At 42.8% G+C, this 18,077-nt stretch overlaps 1 protein-coding gene across 2 annotated transcripts; it reads right to left on the bottom strand.

Annotated features, from left to right (window-relative positions):
• Positions 1–10,289: 10,289 nt before the first annotated feature.
• Positions 10,290–17,182, bottom strand: LOC120612854 (diphosphoinositol polyphosphate phosphohydrolase 3-beta). Of its 2 annotated transcripts, none has more exons than XM_039875394.1 (2): positions 16,612–17,182; positions 10,290–12,048 (listed from the first exon to the last, which is right to left on the bottom strand). In XM_039875394.1, exons 1-2 carry the CDS (start codon positions 16,939–16,941, stop codon positions 11,884–11,886), a joined length of 495 nt encoding a protein of 164 aa, XP_039731328.1. In that variant the 5' UTR covers positions 16,942–17,182; the 3' UTR covers positions 10,290–11,883. The 2 variants fall into 2 exon arrangements, with proteins under 2 accessions (XP_039731328.1, XP_039731327.1); XM_039875393.1 differs by having other exon boundaries at positions 16,448–17,181.
• Between the last annotated feature and the right edge of the window lie 895 nt (positions 17,183–18,077).

Genomic DNA, 18,077 nt, shown 5'->3' on the forward strand with positions numbered 1-18,077 from the left:
GGAGTTCCAGTAATATTCGTGTTCCTGTTACACAATCTTCCTCAGTTTCCCCAGCAAGTAGGAGATCATCCACATACTGGAGGAGAGTACACTGGCTCCCCTCTCTGGGGAATGCTGCCAGGTCGGCTGTGAGTGCTTCCCCAAACAATGTCGGTGAGTTCTTAAAACCTAGACCAGGTCAGTTGCAGTTGCCTGCCACTATCGGGCTCCTGCCATTCAAAGGCAAACAGAGGCTGACTTTGGGGTGCCAGCCATAGGCAGAAGAAAGCATCCTTGAGGCCCAGGCAGGTGATCCATTTGGCTGTGGCAGGAAGTTGTCCGAGGAAGGTGTACAGATTGGGCACCACCAGGTGTAGGGTTACCGTAGCCTTGTTGATTAGTCAGAGATCCTGTACTGTTTGGTATCCTCCCCACACCGCCTACCCCCGGTTTCTTGACTGGCAGCAGTGGTGTGTTCCATGGAGAATGGCATTCAATTAGAATCCGGTATTTTCTGAGGCGAGTCAGATGTTCCCGTATGCCTAGTCGGGCCGCTTGGGGAATGGGGTACTGGCGGAGACGTTGAGGGATGGCCCCAGGGATTAAGCCAACTATTATGGAAGGTTGATTCATTGCTAGTCCAGGTGGGTTATCTTCGGCCCATACAAGGGGAAAATTGATCCGATATTCAGGAAGGTTGCTTTGTTCTTCCGAGGAGTGAAAGAGTCCATTCCTCCTCCCAGGGTACTGAAATGGTCAGCACCAGTGTAGTACCTCCTTTTGGGCCCTTCAAGCTCAAGGTAGTTTTCCCTCTTTGTTTGAAAGTTATTTGGGCTCCTAACTTAGAGAGAAGGTCCCGACCCAGGAGAGGGATTGGGCAGTCAGGCAAGTAGAGGAACTCATGTCGGATTGTATGTCCCCCAGTTTCGTAAGAGCGAGCTTTGCCAAAAGGTTGTTGGATTGCTCTTTCCCCGGTAGCTCCCAGGACGGTTGCAGTCCTTTTACCCAGTGGGGCTACTAGAGAGGTGACAACCGAATGCTCAGCTCCGGTGTCTACCATAAAAGTCACAGGTTGGCTCCCCACATTTGCTCTGACGGTGGGCTCCCGAGGGCTGAGCTGGATGGAGCCCGATCCCCTTCAGACTGAATCTGCCCCCGCCAGTCCGATGAGTTCTCCATCTTGTGGCTCCTGTTGGTACTTGATGCTTCAGCGTTCCTTCCTTCTTTTGTTGGGGCATTCATTTTTCCAGTGTCCCATTTCTTTGCAGTAGGCGCATTGGTCCCTGGGCAATTTGGGCTTCTCAGGTTCTGCCCTCGAGGTGTGCCCCTTTCCCCGTCCTTGGGGTCCTGACCCCTTGTTGTCCCTTTAGGGCTGCTGCTAGCAGGGTTGCTTTTTCTTTGCGAACCCTCTGAGCTTCCTGTTCTACAGTGACATTTCGGTTTGCATAAACCTTGTGGGCTATGTCTGGAAATTGAGTGGCGTTCATCCCAGCAAATCTTTCTAGTTTCTAGAGCTTTCTTAGAATATCTGGGCCAGCTTGGGCTACAAAAGTGGCATTGACCATATGTTGGTTGGCTGCAGCCTCTGGGTCAAAGGGTGTATAAACTCGATAGGCCTCACAGAGTCTTTTGTTGAAATCCCCAGGGGTCTCATTGGCTTCCTGAACTACCAAGGATATCTTGGCCATGTTCATGGGTCTTTTGGCCCCTACCTGAGGAGGGCGTCTTGGTACCTCTGGATGTGAACTCATCCTTCTTCGGTAGTGAAGTGCCGAAGTGCTGCCTTTTGGGCCTATCTTTCAGGGTCTGCCATCCTGGCTGAGACATTTTCCTCTAGGTATTGCCTAGTCCCCTTCAAGACATGCCTTCTTTCCTCTGTCATGAAGAGGGTCTTGAGTAACTGCTGACAGTCATCCCAGGTAGGTCGGTGTGTCTGGAAGACTCCATCATCTCGACCATCACTTGGGGTTTATCCAAGCAGGAGTGGGTATTGTACTTCCAATTTAGGAGATCAGTGGTTGAGAATGGCTGATAGTACATCATCGTCCGTCCTGGGTGTAAAGTCCAGTTGTCATCTTAAACCATAGGTTCCCGACTTTCTCATACAGGCATTTGGAGACTGGCTCGGGACCGTAGGCGTGCAGCTGGGCCTTGGGAGAAGGAGTCTTCAGGAGTAGGTGCCTCCACAGGAGGGGAAACTGAAGGAGGTGGAGTCTCTGGCAGCTATGGAGTGGTAGGTCGGGGTGGTACGTATGGAGGGGGTGACGCTTCGCTTATCTCTGGGTCCTCAGGTAGAACAGTGGCCTTCGTTTTGGCTGTTCCTTTTCTCTCAGAAGATGTGAAGAAGACCTTGGCCTGTCCCTGCCTATTGCATGTGAACTGTATCCATGGGGACAATCTCTGAGCTATATACAGCCAGGAGTCGATGTAGGAGAACTGGTCGGGGCACCCAGGGCTCCCTGTCACTACGTTCCACACTCGCTGGACCGTGGGGACGTCGTCTGGAGTCACTTTAGAGGGTCATCCTACTCTAAAGGCAGGCCATTCTACCTCACAGAATGTTCGGAGTTTCCTGGGGTTCAACTTCACCCCATAGTCTCTAGTGAAACCTTTCCTGAAATTCTTTAACATAGTCTCAAGGACCGTTGCCTTACTCTGCCCTGACCCCATGTTCTTCCCGCTGTGCCGGTGCTGCAAAGACAAATATAGGGTGGGGTGTCCCTTTTCAGAGATCACTCAGATGCCCTCCTGGCCACGTCTCTCTTGAGACTTTCAGCACATCTTGGCCAAGGTGTACCCATATAATCCCCAGGCCTGGTCCTTCTCCAGAGGGACAAATGAACGTTATGCCTTATGACGTCGCTACAGAACCGCAGGTTGGGAGCTCCTCAGATCCCGTAGTTCTTCACCGTGGAGCCACAGACGAAACTCAGAGACAGGTCTCTGAGATCCACACACACATGCCCATATGCTCTCAGAGTTTTAAACATTCCCTCCCTGGTGGTCCCTGTCTGAGGGGCGCTTGCCCCTGGGAGGTGATCAGTCTCCTCTTTCGCCCTTAAGGTGGACCTCTCTGGGTTCATGGGGCCTCAGCCTTATCGTGTCCAATGTGGATCTGTTGAATCTCCTTGTTCTTGCCACTCATAGTCTGGGGGAAACAACAGAGTTGGGCCAGCCGAGCGCAGCCGGGCCCAAGACAGTTGGGGTGAGGTGCACCTTCTAGTTCCTGAGTTGCCTCGGCCAACCAGTGTCTCGACATTGCGCCCAAGCCAGTGGCTTCAAAGGACCAGCACGGTTGGTATTCCCAGTCAGGGAACCGAAATGTTATGGATTTTGGCCCATGTACCCGGAAGAACCAAGTGGCACTCAGTGGACTAAGAATCAGAGGAGGTTTATTTATGCTGGTGGGGTCAGAGGAGTCCCCCTCTAGAGTCTGAGACCTGAACAAAGGTGGGCAGGTAGTTTTATACACTGATCACTTCCGCATACCTGGAGATCTTCTGTTTTGTGCATGTGGAAGGGTAAGGTCCTGGGAACAAAGGAGGTTAGGAAAAGTTCCTCCAGGACAAGGTAGCCATATTAGATTCCTTTACATTTCCCATATCACAGCAACACAGTGGAACAAAAAATTTTGAGCAAAAAAGAGAAGGAAGAAGATCTTAATTTTGCCTGTATCATCCCATCCTCCAGCCAGCACTGCTCAATGCCAAGAAGGATTCCCCAGATAGAAAGAATTTCCCTCATCAGGAAAGGAAGAGAGGGGTGAGAGACCAGTTTCCCTAGCCTTTTGGGGCACCTGATGAAAGATCCACTTCAGTTACACCCTACCCAGAGATCAGCAAATCTGAAACATACACAGATGGTTAGAAACAAGGAAGAAAAGCAGAGTCTACCAATATCAGCCACATAGTGGGAGCAACTGCAGTTCCCAGTGACCTGCTCTGCAGATGGCTCCAACAGCTTTTGCCACCAAAGAAACCAAAAGCCTGGGTCAACCCTTGTCAATGGCCTTCATTACCTTACACACACCCAGGGAGTGACTGTGCAGCCACAAGAGAGCATGTCAAGAAACAGGGCCCCTGCAGTTGCTTGTGGGCTTGGATCAGGCCCTGTTTTCTCTTACTGACCTGCAATACTGTGCTCACCTGCAGCTAGCCTCTGCAGCTGTACACTTGTACACTCCAGCATGACACCCATCCCACCACGAACCTCCACTGCTATGTGCTCATTTCAAGATTCAGTAGCCACAGTCATTTACTCTGACAACCAGGGACCCTGCAGCTGACAGTGTGCCCGCATGTGGCCCTGGCCCTTACTGTCAACTTTGGCCCCCAACACTACATATGTGTTTACAACTGGATCCTGTTACCCCACAGGCACCTGCAGCTAGCCCCCATAGGTGAGCACATGCACACCGCTGGCTCTGGCCACTATTGCTGCTTGCCCCGATCAGTATCCACTGGACCTGAGGAACTGCTGAGAGTCCTAAAAGCCCTTGTGGGCTCTATAGACCCGCCTCCCCAGCCACTCACACTCACAGGACTTGCCAAGGAACATGCAGTTGTGGATGCTGTGGACTACAGTGTCCTCAGCTAACAAGTCACCATGACCCCTGAAGCTGTTCCTGCCACACAGCCTCCACACATGGCATCCTGTACCTCTAAACCTGGGATCACAGCATGCTTTAGCATCCTCCCACACAGTAAGATCTTTCCTTACTGAAATTGGTCCATAAAGGCTGGAAGAGGTGACTGCTTCTTCAAATGCAAACACCTATGCAAAACTGCATGGATCACAAAGAATCAAGGAAATATGACACCACCAAAGTAACACAGTACATTTCTAGTAACTGGCCACAACAAAATGGAAATACAGTAATAACCTGACAAAGAATTCAAAATAATTGTTCTACAGATGCTTAGAGAGATGCAAGGAAATACAGATAAACAATTTAACAATGTCAGGAAAACAATACAAAACAAAACGGAGAAATTCACCTGCATCTTTGGCTCATGTCCCCTTTTTCCTTCAAAGCCATCACTCTAACTTTTGCTTCTGTTATCCCAGCTTTTTTTGGTCTTTGACACCCCTCGCAACCGCCATTTTATAAGGACCCTACAAGTGACCTTTGCATTTCAGTTTTTGTACTTTTTGACTCTAGACTTTTTATTTAGTTCCTTTTAAAAAATAATTTTATTTATTAACATTTTCTATTTGATGAAACGTCATCATCATACCTTCCTATAATTCTTTAAACATGATTTCCTTTAGTTATTTGAACATGTTCATAGTAGATATTTTACAATCTTTGCATGGCCCCTTTAAAAGCAGCTTGCACTGTCTGTTTTGTTCCTGTGTATGTCACCCTTGCCTGTTGTTTTGCATACCTTGTAATTTTTTTTTTTCTTGAAAAATGGACATTTAGATGGTGTGGACCACCACCAGCGGTGAATATGATTTTTGTAGGTCCCTCTTTGATTCTTTTTCACTGAACTCCCTTTTAAATTTTAGGCTGATCTGCCTCTATTGGTATCACACTAATTGAGTGCTCTATTGTTTTAGAAAGTGCCCTGGGCCTTAAATTCTTCCATCCTTTGATCCGAATAATATCAGCACCTTTAGGCAGGGCTAGGGAGCTACAATATTTTTTGGCTTGCCCTCCTCTCCCAGGGCAGAACCTCTTCACTATGGAATGGCAGCTGGAGGAGAATGTGTAAGCTGGTGTCAGCTAGTTGACTTCCACTGCTTGCCTAGTATAGATTTTCTAAAGCAGGTGTAAGTGTAAATACAAATCTAAATAAAGAGGAAAAATGAAGTTTTCCGTGGCACAAAAAGGAAAAGAGACACCTCCTCCCTTTTCTTAAAGCATATACTTTTGAAAACATTTAATTGTGAATTCCTCTGCCCCTCTGAGATGTATGTAAATCTTTTGAAAATCTAAGTAAGCCTTTTGCCAGCTTTACAACCCAGGAATGTCTTTTTCAAGGATGTAGGAGCGATCTCTTTGAAAAGTAAATATCAAGGAAGATAGCATCCCTATTTCTCCATCTCCTCAGGAATTTACTTAGGTGTCTGGTTCCAAATTATAACTTCCTACTTGTCATAAAAATAGAGTTTTATGATTCCTTTGGATAAACGCAATTAGCAAAGACAAATGGCCACTTCAATTACCAGGTGAATTTAAGATGAACATATGTGATAAATGGTGCTGTTAAGTCCTCTTGAGGACTAGTCATCGTTTATCTTGAGAACATGTATGTAACAGGTTGTATCTGTCTGGGCTATGTAAAAGAAGTGATTTTTTTTTTCTGTTTTTTTGCAATCTCTTTAGCAGATTGCCTGTGATACACACATCACATTCTGTTGTAATACTCAATAATAAAACTGATTCCTTTCTCTTCTACTTTTGTGGAGAGGTTTTCTGGATTGGCAGGAGATTTTGCTTGTAATTAAGTCTTTTCAACAGTAGTATCTGGGAGAAATGGGAACTGTCACTGGACTGCTGAATCAAATAGAAGAGCTTTTCTGCAACTCGAAGCTAGAAGAGATGGGAACTGCCATTCAGCTGCTGGTGCTCAGATGTTAAATCTGCTGCAATTGTTCTTCAGTGACATAGAGAAGTGTTTATTGAGACATGTTTATGGGCCAGCATATGGCCTATTTTCAAGGAGGTTCCATGTACTTGAGAGGAATGTATATTTTGTTGTTGTTTGGTGGAGTGGTCTTTAGGTGTATGTTAATCTAGTTCTTTTATAGTGTTGTCCCCTTGTTGCTCCTAGTAACCTGGAGCTACCAGGCCCCTTCTAATTGTTCCCTGTAAAGATGACCGTAGCTTTCAACAACACCCTTAAGCATGAATTTTTCCAGGTTCTTTTCCAAACAAATTCAGTCCTTTCAGGCAAGGCTGCTGTGCATAGTTCTTAAGGCCTGCCTCTCCACACAGGCAGAAACTAGACTATACCTGAATTAGGGGGTGGGGATAGTAGGCCACTTCTGCAGTAACAACCCACTGGGCACTCATGGGGAGATGAGAGCCCCTGGTTATTTCAGCTTGCTTATCTCCATGTAGAAACTTCCCTCTACAGATGACCTAGGGCAGAGGACCTTGAGATCCCACTATTCTTGGCCTGTCATGCCTGAGGCAAAGCCCTCACCCTACAGTTGGGAATTAGTTCTCCAGCTCAGGCTTGCCTGGAATAGAGAGCTTCTACAACATGGGACTGTGAAGGATCGAGACCTTGGTGGCCTTCTTCTCCTGGGGTGAAACCGTAGCCCTAAGCTAGAAACTGAAGGAGTAGGAAACCCCCATTTTCTTGGGCACATCCATATCTGGAATAGAGTTTGTCACATGTAGCTGGGGGAGATGAAACAAATGATAGCTCAAATGCCACAGATTCTCACTATTTTTACAGAGATTTAGTAGATTTTATTGAACAAATGCTTATTCATTTGCTGTATGCCCTTATGACAATGTCTAGGGACTTTATGTGTGTGCATGTGCGTACACACACAAGTACGTGTATGTGTATGTACATGTAATTGTCACCAATTAAATGGAGTTTGGGGAGTGGGTCCACCAAAATCTTTACACATCATCCTAGAAGTTCTGCACCCACCCTTAAATGTGGATACTCCTCAGTGGGATCTTCACTGCCCTCTCCGAATGATAGTGTGTATATCCACCTCTTCACCTACTGCCCATTTACTGATGACTCAAAAATTTACACCTCCAGCTCATTTTTCTTTCCTAAGCTGCATGTCTATGTATATATTTTGGATGTCTCCAAGTTAAACTTGGAGTACCAGAAACAAACAGTTATAAAACTAGCTAATTTCTTCTCAGCCCTACATGATTAATGCTTTCCCTCTATTAGCTTCCATCTAAGGGAATGATATCATCTACTCAGTTGCTTCAGGGAGATATCTTTAAATATATCCATGATATCCACTTCTCTCTCATCTCCCCCATCCAATTAAACAACTCATGCCCCGTTTAAACCCTATATATTTCTAAAATGTATAGGGTAATATTCTGTTGAGATTTCTTGTTTTATTTTCTGTCTCCCCGAAACACTGAAAGCTCCATGAAGACAGTGGCCATGTCTGATTTTTATCAACCCAGGTATTCCTAGAGGTAACAGAATTCTTGGCCTAAAGTTCTGAATAGCCTTATCACAGCTAAACCTCAATTATGAGGATGAAGTTACTAGGTAAATACAAATACTTTCCTATTTATCTACCAGATTAAAGCTAGATGAAAAAAAACATAGCTGAAAGAACTCAAAATTTTACTGATTAGAACATGGTAGAGGACTTTTCTTCAGATATAGAAAATATTAGCTTTAATTTAGGATTAGTAAAAGGTAATTTATAAATAGGCATGGCCAATAGGGTGTCCTTGGGCAGTGGAGTATCCCTGGGAAAGATTTCCTCGCTCTAAATAAAATACATCCAGGACTTGGCTAATTCCTAAAATGTCCACCAGGGGGTGTAATGCTGTCATTGATCCTATATACTAAGAATGGACTTTGCAGTTTGTCTTTGTAATATCCAAGAAGTGAGGTCTAAATATGACTTAGTAGACAAAACAAAACAAAACAAAAACCCACAACAACAAACCAAACCGCATAGAATACCAATCTTGTTCCAAGTCCTCTATATCCTCAGCATTGACCCCAAAGAAGTCTAAACTTCCAGAGGTCCTAGCCTGCTTCCTCATTCTGCTGTGTAGGCTTACATAGGGCAGTGTTAAATTTACCACACTGAAAAGAAGTGGAGCACTGGGTTCACTGTATTGTCAGTCCTGAACATGAACTTTGGAGTAAAACCGAATTTCTATCCACAACCCACATTCTAGCCCCTTGATCCATTCCATTGACTTCAGGTTCACATCTTATACCCTGGGAAATTAAGTTTGATATACTTTGAGTATTGTTTGGTCATTGAAGGAGCAGCTTTTCTTTGTCCATGGGTATAGGAATCATTTTGTCTATGGCCGTGATGGGGGGCTGGTGCAGAGGGAGTCATTTGGAGTCAGCCTGTTAGAGAACTAGTCTTGCAATAGAATCTGGAAAAGATCTGACCTGGGCAGTACTCGTAAATTGTGTTCTATTACATGTGCCTCATGTAATCTGGTAATCATCAGTAAAATCTCATTAATTTATGGCCTGGTTTCTGGTGTGCTGTAGGAAATTAGGGAAGATGAAAGTACATTCTCCGATAAAAAGGTAGAAGGGGGAAACTAGAATTCCATTCCCAAAGTCAAGTGGTGGCCTTCTTGTTTCCCAGTTGAAAACCACTGTGCCCCAAATGACAGCAGCATTATGAGGGCCAGAGACTTCAGAGAGGTAATGGTATGGTAGCTTGCTGACACTCCAGAGAAGACAGAGTGAACTTTTTGGAAAACAAAGTAGTAGCAGGTCTACATTTTTAGCCAATATATGGTAATCGTGTGACTTATTAAAGAGGATCTCCCTCTGAATCGATGCCAGCCCCCACCAGCCTCAGTTTTAGTGAGTAGAGTTTGTGTGGGAATTAGGAAAAACAAAACTAAAAAATAGGCCAATTCTACCCTGCATTAGGACTTGGTGAGAGCTTGATCAGGACCTCAGACCAAAGTTTTGTGTCATGTCTGCTGCACTTGTGCAAGACAGAAAGCACAAATTCTGTAATAGTCCTGAGCATTCGCTTAAAATATTCTGAGGAACAGCAAGGTGACTGTGTGGTATGTACTGAACAGTAAAATGGGTCATAGATTTTTAGAAATATCCTGGTGGAAGGGGCTCACCTGTGCCATTTGCGTTTGGGTTACACATATCGACATTTGATATGTGAAAAGGCTGGAATACACATATTCACATATATATTTTTCAAACTAGGTTATTCTGGGTAGAGGGACAAGTGTTATTTTTGATTCATTTATTTTGGGGGGAATTTTCCAAATTTTCTGAAATTTAGATGAATTAATTTTGTAATCAAGAAAATCAATTTTTTTTTTTAAAGATAAAGTATAGACTGGGAGTATTGTCTCATCTGGAACCTAAGCGTATAGCCACCACTGAAGTTCAAAACTTTCTAGTCATGTTTGGCATACTGATGGGGCTAAAGGTCTTTTTTGCACATGAAACTGGGAGATCTCCAAGGAAAGCATTCACAGGAAAGGAAGAGTAAGTCTGCAAATATATTTAGCTCAGGAGTAAAACCTAGGCTCCTGAAGGGGAGGAGTCAGTCTGAGCTGTGGATTTGTCATCTGACCATCCTTTCCTCAGGGATAGAGGGAGGGGGCCTGAAAGTAAATGCTGAAGTTTTTTAAAATTTTTTATTATGGAAATTTTCAAACATATACAAAAGAATAGAGAATAGTATAACAAAGTCCAAAATATCCATCACACAGCTTCAACAATTATCAATTTATCCCCAATCATGTTTCATCTGTATGCTCACCTATCCCACCCTCAGATTATTTTGAATCAAATACCAGTAGCATATCATTTTATCTGTAAAATTTATACTTCTCTAAAAGATACGGATTTAAAAAAACATAACTACAATTCCATTTCACACCTAAAAAAATCCCAATAATTTGGAGAGATATGTTATTTAAAATTCTGCAAGGATTGGGTGAACAATCAATACATATCTCTGGTACCGCAAGGAAGGGTGTAACACTAAAATAAAGCACAAGGTTTTTTTTTTTCCTGTAATTGCCTTATAATGCAAAAGAAAGCCACTTTGGAGCCTTTATAGGGAGCTGGGGAAGAGCACTGACATTATAAACCCCATGGCAAAACTCCATAAAATTTTTTCTAAACATCTTTGTCATTTTCTTAAAGTTGTCCTACTGGAGGCAGCTGACCCAACCAAGACTTCTCTTTCTAAATCCTTCATTTTTCTGTTCCCCCTTCACAGAAAAAATTTTCCCCTAATGCCTTTTCCCAGTGACAACAATTAAGCTGTCTCAGTCCTTTGCACTCTCACATGCAGAAACCAGGTGAGATGAGGAGTTAGCTGAGTGTATTAGAAAATGTGATGAAAACTTTTCACTAACTGAATCAGTAAAAGATGCAAATAAAAAAAAATAAAACAAAACAAACAAAGAAAAAAAACCCTAGGCAAGATAAGAGGAGTAACTAACTTTGGAAACTACCTACACTGCAGTCTTTGTTGGCTCTGGCATCAAATAATACAGTATACTGAATCTATAAAATGAGAAAAACAGTCTTTAAAGAGATGTTAAGATTATATGAAAGAAGTGGTTTAGGGCATTGCAAAAACTTCAAATTTATTATTTGTACATCATTTTAAAATTTATTTTTATAAAAACTCACAATATTATCTTGTGTTCATTGTATTTACTTTTCCAATTAGTTTTATAGCAAGTGATATTTTTTGAATAAAATTTTAAGCAAATTAACAACAGTACAAAAACATTAAAGTTGTTACACAAAGGACTGATTGTACAAAATGTTGCCCTAAGTGACGGGGTAATCTTAAAACTGTGCTAGCCACTGTGTGGTATGACATAGAAATACAAGTAATAATTCTTGTCCTTGAACATCTTACAATAGCCTTGAAAAGTTTCTGAAAAAACACCTGATAAAGTCACACACATGGTGCCTAGACAGCATATACTCTAGTAACACCAGAGTGGAAAGGGAATGTTTTATCACAAAGTGATGACAAAGTATAGATTAAATCAAAGAACCTTCAGTGATGCCAACTATATTTCAAGTAGTGTCTTAGATGCAGAATATGCAAATAGTAAGGAAACACGGCCCTTGTTCTCAAGGATATTACAGTCTAATGGAGAAGACAGACACATCAGAAAAGCACATTAAAAGGCTATAGGTGATGAATTAAGAGTCTGTTCACATACAACAGTACAAGGACCAGGGCAAGAGGAAGTCAGTAAAATAGACTGGGAATGGCTATCCCAAGAAGTAGGAGGAAACCCAGATGAGCTGTCTCCGTGGAAACATGGAAGTATTCACCTGTACTTGACAATTCCATTGATCGATGATTCACATTAATTTTTCTTTCAAAGCAATCCTGAACATCTTTGCTATTCATCTGGAAAAACAAACCAACATACGATTAGCAGGCTTATACTAATTTAACAATTCCTCCAATTGACAAATTTACTAACAGCCTATTACCTGTACTACTCACTTCGCATTTGGAAAGCCAAGAGTAATCTGATGCAGATGCAATGTGAGTCTGGATAAGCGGCTGAGGGACTTACAGGTCAACATTATGAAACAAAAAAGTCAGGAAATCAGTGATACTAGTTATGAAAAAAGGGAGGTAGTCATGTAGTCATCTAAGACAAAAACTCCTAATTCCATGTTCTGGACTCTGGGCTTATGAAAATAATTCAGGCTGGTTCTCATCCATCAAAGTGTTTGTGGTTAGTGGCCACACAGCCATGCAAATAGGTAAGTACAATAAATTGTGAGAACCATGACACACACAGAGGAAAGTATCTTAACCCAGGTGGTCAGGAAATGGTCCTCATAGAAGTTTATTAAGTATCTATTTTATTATCTCCTAAAAGTACCCAGCATTCAGGAAATTCCCTCTAATTATCGAACTGTAGTAAATTACTAAGCAACTTTTTTTTTTGGTGCCAATTTTAAATAGTTTTAAGACACTGTATTTTCCAATTTACAATACAGTTCTTATAAAGTGCGTCATTATTTCCTTTCCCTGTGCACATATTCCATATTCAAGTATCAAGAATGCCCAGTTATTTACTATATAGCAGCTCAATGTTAAAACTGCCATGAAGCAACACTCTTGACAATGTAGGCGTTTTATACTGCAGCTTATTTACCAGTTTTTCCTCTCCTGGGTATTGGAAACCCTCAGCCAGGGAAATAGCTCTTTCCTGGTCTTAATTCGGATCCTCTCCTCCCTTTGTCACCTCAACCCTTCTTTCTGTGTTGGCCATAATGATGTGACTGCTTTACAGAAACCTTGCTGTTATACTAAGTGCACAGATTTTAAGTCTTTTTCTCCATAATTGTTCAAAAAAAGTTTTAGTTCTTAAAAAACAAAACAAAACAAAACAAAACAAAAAAAACCTGAGCATCAGCTAGTTAAATAACTTGGCTGAAGTTAGTGTGAGCAAGAACTTGAAACCAGTTTTCAACCCTAGGTCTGTCCAACTTCACAGTCCCATTGTAGTTTTTATCATATCAAACTCTCATAAAAATGTTTTACTTCAGCCACCAGTGACTTCTCCACTTCTCGTAGTGCTGTCTGCCTATAAACATTTAAAATCTGCTAAATATAATATTAACAATTTATCAGGAGACAACTACCATTAAAATATTGATAAAACTCTGGTAGTGCCCAGTGGTTCCCACACATGGAAGACCTGAAAGTAAAAGTTCTACCCAAATTTACATGATTTATTTGTGTTACTGCACACACACAAATTTCTTGGAAAAAATGTTATACATTCTAGACACAGCACCAATTATTTCCAGTATATCTATGTATCTATATTAACCAGTTTTATAACAATAAAATATTTGACCAGCTGAAAATGTTTATAAAACACACAGAAAATACATTTCTGATTCGTGTCTGCAAATCTCAATTACCTGTGGAGAGTCCTCTTTTTCCTTTTTTATGAAGGGGAGGACTGAAAAACCAAACAAATAATGTACAAGTGACTTTTTAACACTCTTAGAAAGAGAAAAAAAATCCAAACTTTTAGAGTGCATAAATTTTTAGAGTGCTGAGGTGGTAGAAATTGTCTATATACTACCTCTGGCCACCTGTTTTAGCTTGAAACTCTTGGTCTTGAAGAGAAAAATCAAATCTTCTTGGAGTTTTTAACTATTCTGACTAGGCTGGGTTCCAGAGAATATTTCACAAAAACTACTTAAATGAACTTGATGGTCAATCCTGAAAAATAGCATAAGTTATTCTAAATGTTTTTGGCCAAATAAAAAGACAAAAGAAAACCCTACAATATATTTATAGGCTAATAATTCTTAATAACGGTCAATATGAATGTACATTTTTGCCTTTGTCAGATACGTAATTTAAGAACCAAACAAGATGATTCACTATTGCCTCTAAGAAAAACAAGTACAAATTAAACCTCTAAAGTATTTGTGACAGCATTTCAGGTGGAAGAGGTTTTTATCTTCAATAATAGCTATAAAATAAGAATCCAGTTTATCTGCTATTCTAATGTTAATGTAGAATTTAAGAATCTTCCTAAATAACTAGGTTATTGAGGGGGGAATATCTTTGGGTCTATTTGAGACTGTATGAATGGTAAAAGTCAATTTGTTTGAAATTAAAAATATTGCTCAAATATATATTTGATATATTATCACTTAGAGAAAAGCAGAAAAACGCTCAATAATCATATTCGATGAAACTGCATGATACAGATAATGAAACTGTCATTGGTTTTAAAAACCTACTCATTTTTTTTAGTTTACTTTGATAGCATTAGTGCAGAAAATGTTTTATGAATTGAAACTTGTACTTTATCTGTACTTAAACATGTAATAAGATTTGTTTTCAAAACAGTGGCACCAAATTTCTTTGGAAAGTGCAAGAGGGCCAATTTTTTAGTAGCAATCATAAAAAAATAATAATTTGTAGAACCAAATGTATAAAAATATTTGAGTGTTTTGATGAGTAAAACAAAGTACACAAGGGAGCATCATAAAAGAGTATATATTCTAAAATTCATTATGTAAAGTTCAAAAACAGAACTATTCCATGGTCTTAAAAGACAGGAAGGCAGAGAGAACAGATTAGGAGGAGGAATGTGATGGCCTTTTGAGTAATAGTCAATGTTAATTTCTTGACCTGGATTCTAGTTAGATATATGTGTTCACTATGTAAAAATTCATTAAGCTATAAAGATTAGTGCATTGTTCTGTACATCTGTTGCACAACAGTAAAACATTAATTTTTTAACAAAGGTTAACTCTTAAAATTTTAGCAGTAACAGTGTCTAAAAACAGGTTACTCTGAGGAGGAACAAAATATATTAAATGACCATTATTTTCTACTCATTATTTACTAGTAAAGTTTTTGAAAAACACATAAGTGTTCCATATGGAATCACCTTACTATCCCTAATACTCTCATCACAAAGTAGGTTTTACCTCTAATTGCTGACATGGCTGGGGGAATAAAGGTAGTTCTCAAAGAGCCCTATGCATTTGATACGGGATTCCAGATTTCAAGCAAGTATCAAAGCAAATGTAAGCGTTTTTAAATTGGCATCCAAAAAAGGTTGCCCTGTGAGACAAAATGTATATTCTCAATCTTTAAGAGACATTGTTCAGGTGTTCTAACACTTTGAAAGTCTGTAATAACAGAATAGCAAGAAAAAATCTCATTCAACTGGGATATAATCACCCTATAGATCCCATTCCTGTGGCTACTGGTAATCAGAGAGCCAAATTGGAATGTCAACAAATTCAAATATGTGAAATACCTTTCATTCAAAAACTAGTTTATACTGAGAGAACCATGGTTGTTCTAGGTTATTGAGAAAGGGGCAGTGGGAGTTGGAAGTGGGAGTTGAAAGTGGGAGTTCAGCATGCTACATCATACTCTATGAATACAGTTTTTGCGATAAGGTACATCTATATCTACCTCAGGATGTGTTTGGCTAATAATATTTTCCTGAGAAATGTGTACTCTATACAGTAATATTTTGTTAGACTATATTTGGGCTATATGAGGAATGGCCATATCAAGTGGGCAGTGAAAAATTACCAGTTGTGAACGATTTTTGAAAATCAAATTATCTATGTATGAATAAAGTAATTTCTGAAAAGGGCAAATCACATTTCTCAAGGTGAAATTATTGTCGAGAGTGGCAAGGGCACAAAATGTCAAATTTCTTAAAATCATTTAAAAAAATTCAAAACTGATCATTTAAAACAATTTCCCCCAACAGAAGGGCTTATGCTGTGAATGAGGAAACAAGTTAGGAAAAAAAAATAATAATGAAAGATGCCACACAACCCAGGTGATCAGATTTTAAAGGCCTTCACTATGAAACAAACCACAAGACTGATATCAAAAATGCGCGCGCGCGCGCACACACACACGTGTGAAATGTAAAAAACAAAAACAAAAAACCAACCCAACCAACCACAGCGCGCACACACCCACACACCCCCAAGGGCTGAGTGAGCAGTTAAGGCACCTAAAAGAAAACCCCATGTGGCTTAGGCTTTCCGAACTCGGTTAAACAGCCCTACCAAGAAGCGACTTTCAAAGCATCTGAAAAACGTGCAAATTGTCCGAAAACAGTGCCTGGCAACTGAGACAGTTTGCAAGCGTGATTCAGAGGTCTGCCAAGGAAACAAAAGGAGCCTCCCTCTCCCGAGAAGCCCGCACATGGCACTGGAAGTGCGCGGGCACAAGGTGTTCTAGGGCAAGCGGAAAGCAGAGAGGTCTGTGCAGGAGCGGTACATACTAGGGGTCGCTCCCCGGGACGGACGGGGCCACGGAGTTTCCACTGGTGGCGGAACCGTCCAGCTTTAGTTTCTCCAGGTATTCGGCATGCACGGGCTTGTGGCACTGGAGGACCTTGATCGCATCTTCGACTTTGAACCACTCTCGCTTCCTCCCAATGCTCACCGAATCTTCCCAATCCTCCAGAACCTCAGTGACAGTCAGGACATACACGTACGTTCTGTGCTTGCGATCTTGATTCTGCTCGAAGACGCCCAGGAGCCGGCCTAACTTCCCCTTGACTCCCGCCTCCTCGAACACCTCTCGGATCGCCGCGCTGCCCGGCTCCTCCTCGGGCTCCAAGCCCCCGCCCGGCACGATCCAGCGGTCTGGGTACCGGCTGCTACTCACTAACAGCACCTCTTCCTCGCGCTCGCTCCGGAAGCACAGGCACGCCGCCCGCTTCTTGAAGCCCTCCGGGTCGTAGGTCCGCGTCTGATTCGGCTTGCACTTCATCCTCCAGGCCACCCTCTCCCGCGCTCGCTGCTGCTCGGGTCGCCGCCGCTGCCGCCTGTCGCGCTGCTGCGGAGAGAAAGGGCTGCTGCGAGGGGCAGGCAAGAGAAGCGCCTCAGCCCGCGAGCCCAGAGCCTAAAAGAAGATGAGGCGGGGGCGGGGACGACCGGCGAGGACGTCAGTCAGTCAGTCCGCCCCTCTGCGGCCGGGGTCGCGAGCGCAGTCGCCTGCGTGGAGGAGGCTGAGGCGCCGCCGCCGCCCCACCCCCGGACCGCCTCTCCGCACGCAGCCCACCCGCGGCTCCGGCGCGCGTCGCCTCCTCAGCCGCCCCTGCAGGGGAGAGGGAGGTGAGGCGCCTTCGCGTGCGCGTTCGCGTCCCCTTTCCACGTGCGCGTTCCCGTCGGAGGGCGAGGGGCGGGGGCGGGGGCGGGGGCGGGGGTCTCGCTGCTCCTGCAGAGCGGCGCCTGGCGCCTCGGGCCCATTGCGCAGGCGCCCCGCACTTCTCGGGCTGGGAATCTCCTTTACGCGGAGTTAAGTTCACTGCTTTGTGACTTGGGCTAAGACTGTGTCCACGTGTGCGGTGGCGACGAACGTGGCTGTGGCGCCGCAGGCTGTTTCTTCTCACCGCCCACCGGGTCCCCGAAACACACACGCAATCGTTTTCCACATAATGGGGTCAAGTGCATTTTCATCATCGCCCATAATGAATGGTACTGGCTTATTTATACCAAGACTCCGGTTTGTCAAAATTATCCTCAGTATTCTTGGATCAAAGACTTACCTAATCTTTGCTGAATCATATCATGCAGTTTTATTTCTTCAACAGGTTCTTCACCTTGCCAGGCATCTTGGCACAGCTCATAACACTTTCCTTCGACCCCTACTGACATCTTACCGCCCCTGTTCCTCAGTTTCCTCATCAGTAAGCTCCTCACCTATTTGCATTTGAGTCATAGTCACCCAACAGCTGGAGAAACACACTAAGTAGTATTTTATTAAATTCCGAGACTCTCCACCCTCCACACGCTCCACCCTTCTTCTCATGGAAGAGTACTGGTTGGGGTTTTCAAAAATGTGCCTGTGGAAATCCCTTCATAGTCTACATTTTGATTTTTAGAAGTCTCCCCGTGTGGGACTGC

Source organism: Pteropus medius, unplaced genomic scaffold (genome assembly GCF_902729225.1).
Source record: "Pteropus medius unplaced genomic scaffold, Ma_sr-lr_union100, whole genome shotgun sequence".
Taxonomy (NCBI): Eukaryota; Metazoa; Chordata; class Mammalia; order Chiroptera; family Pteropodidae; genus Pteropus; species Pteropus medius.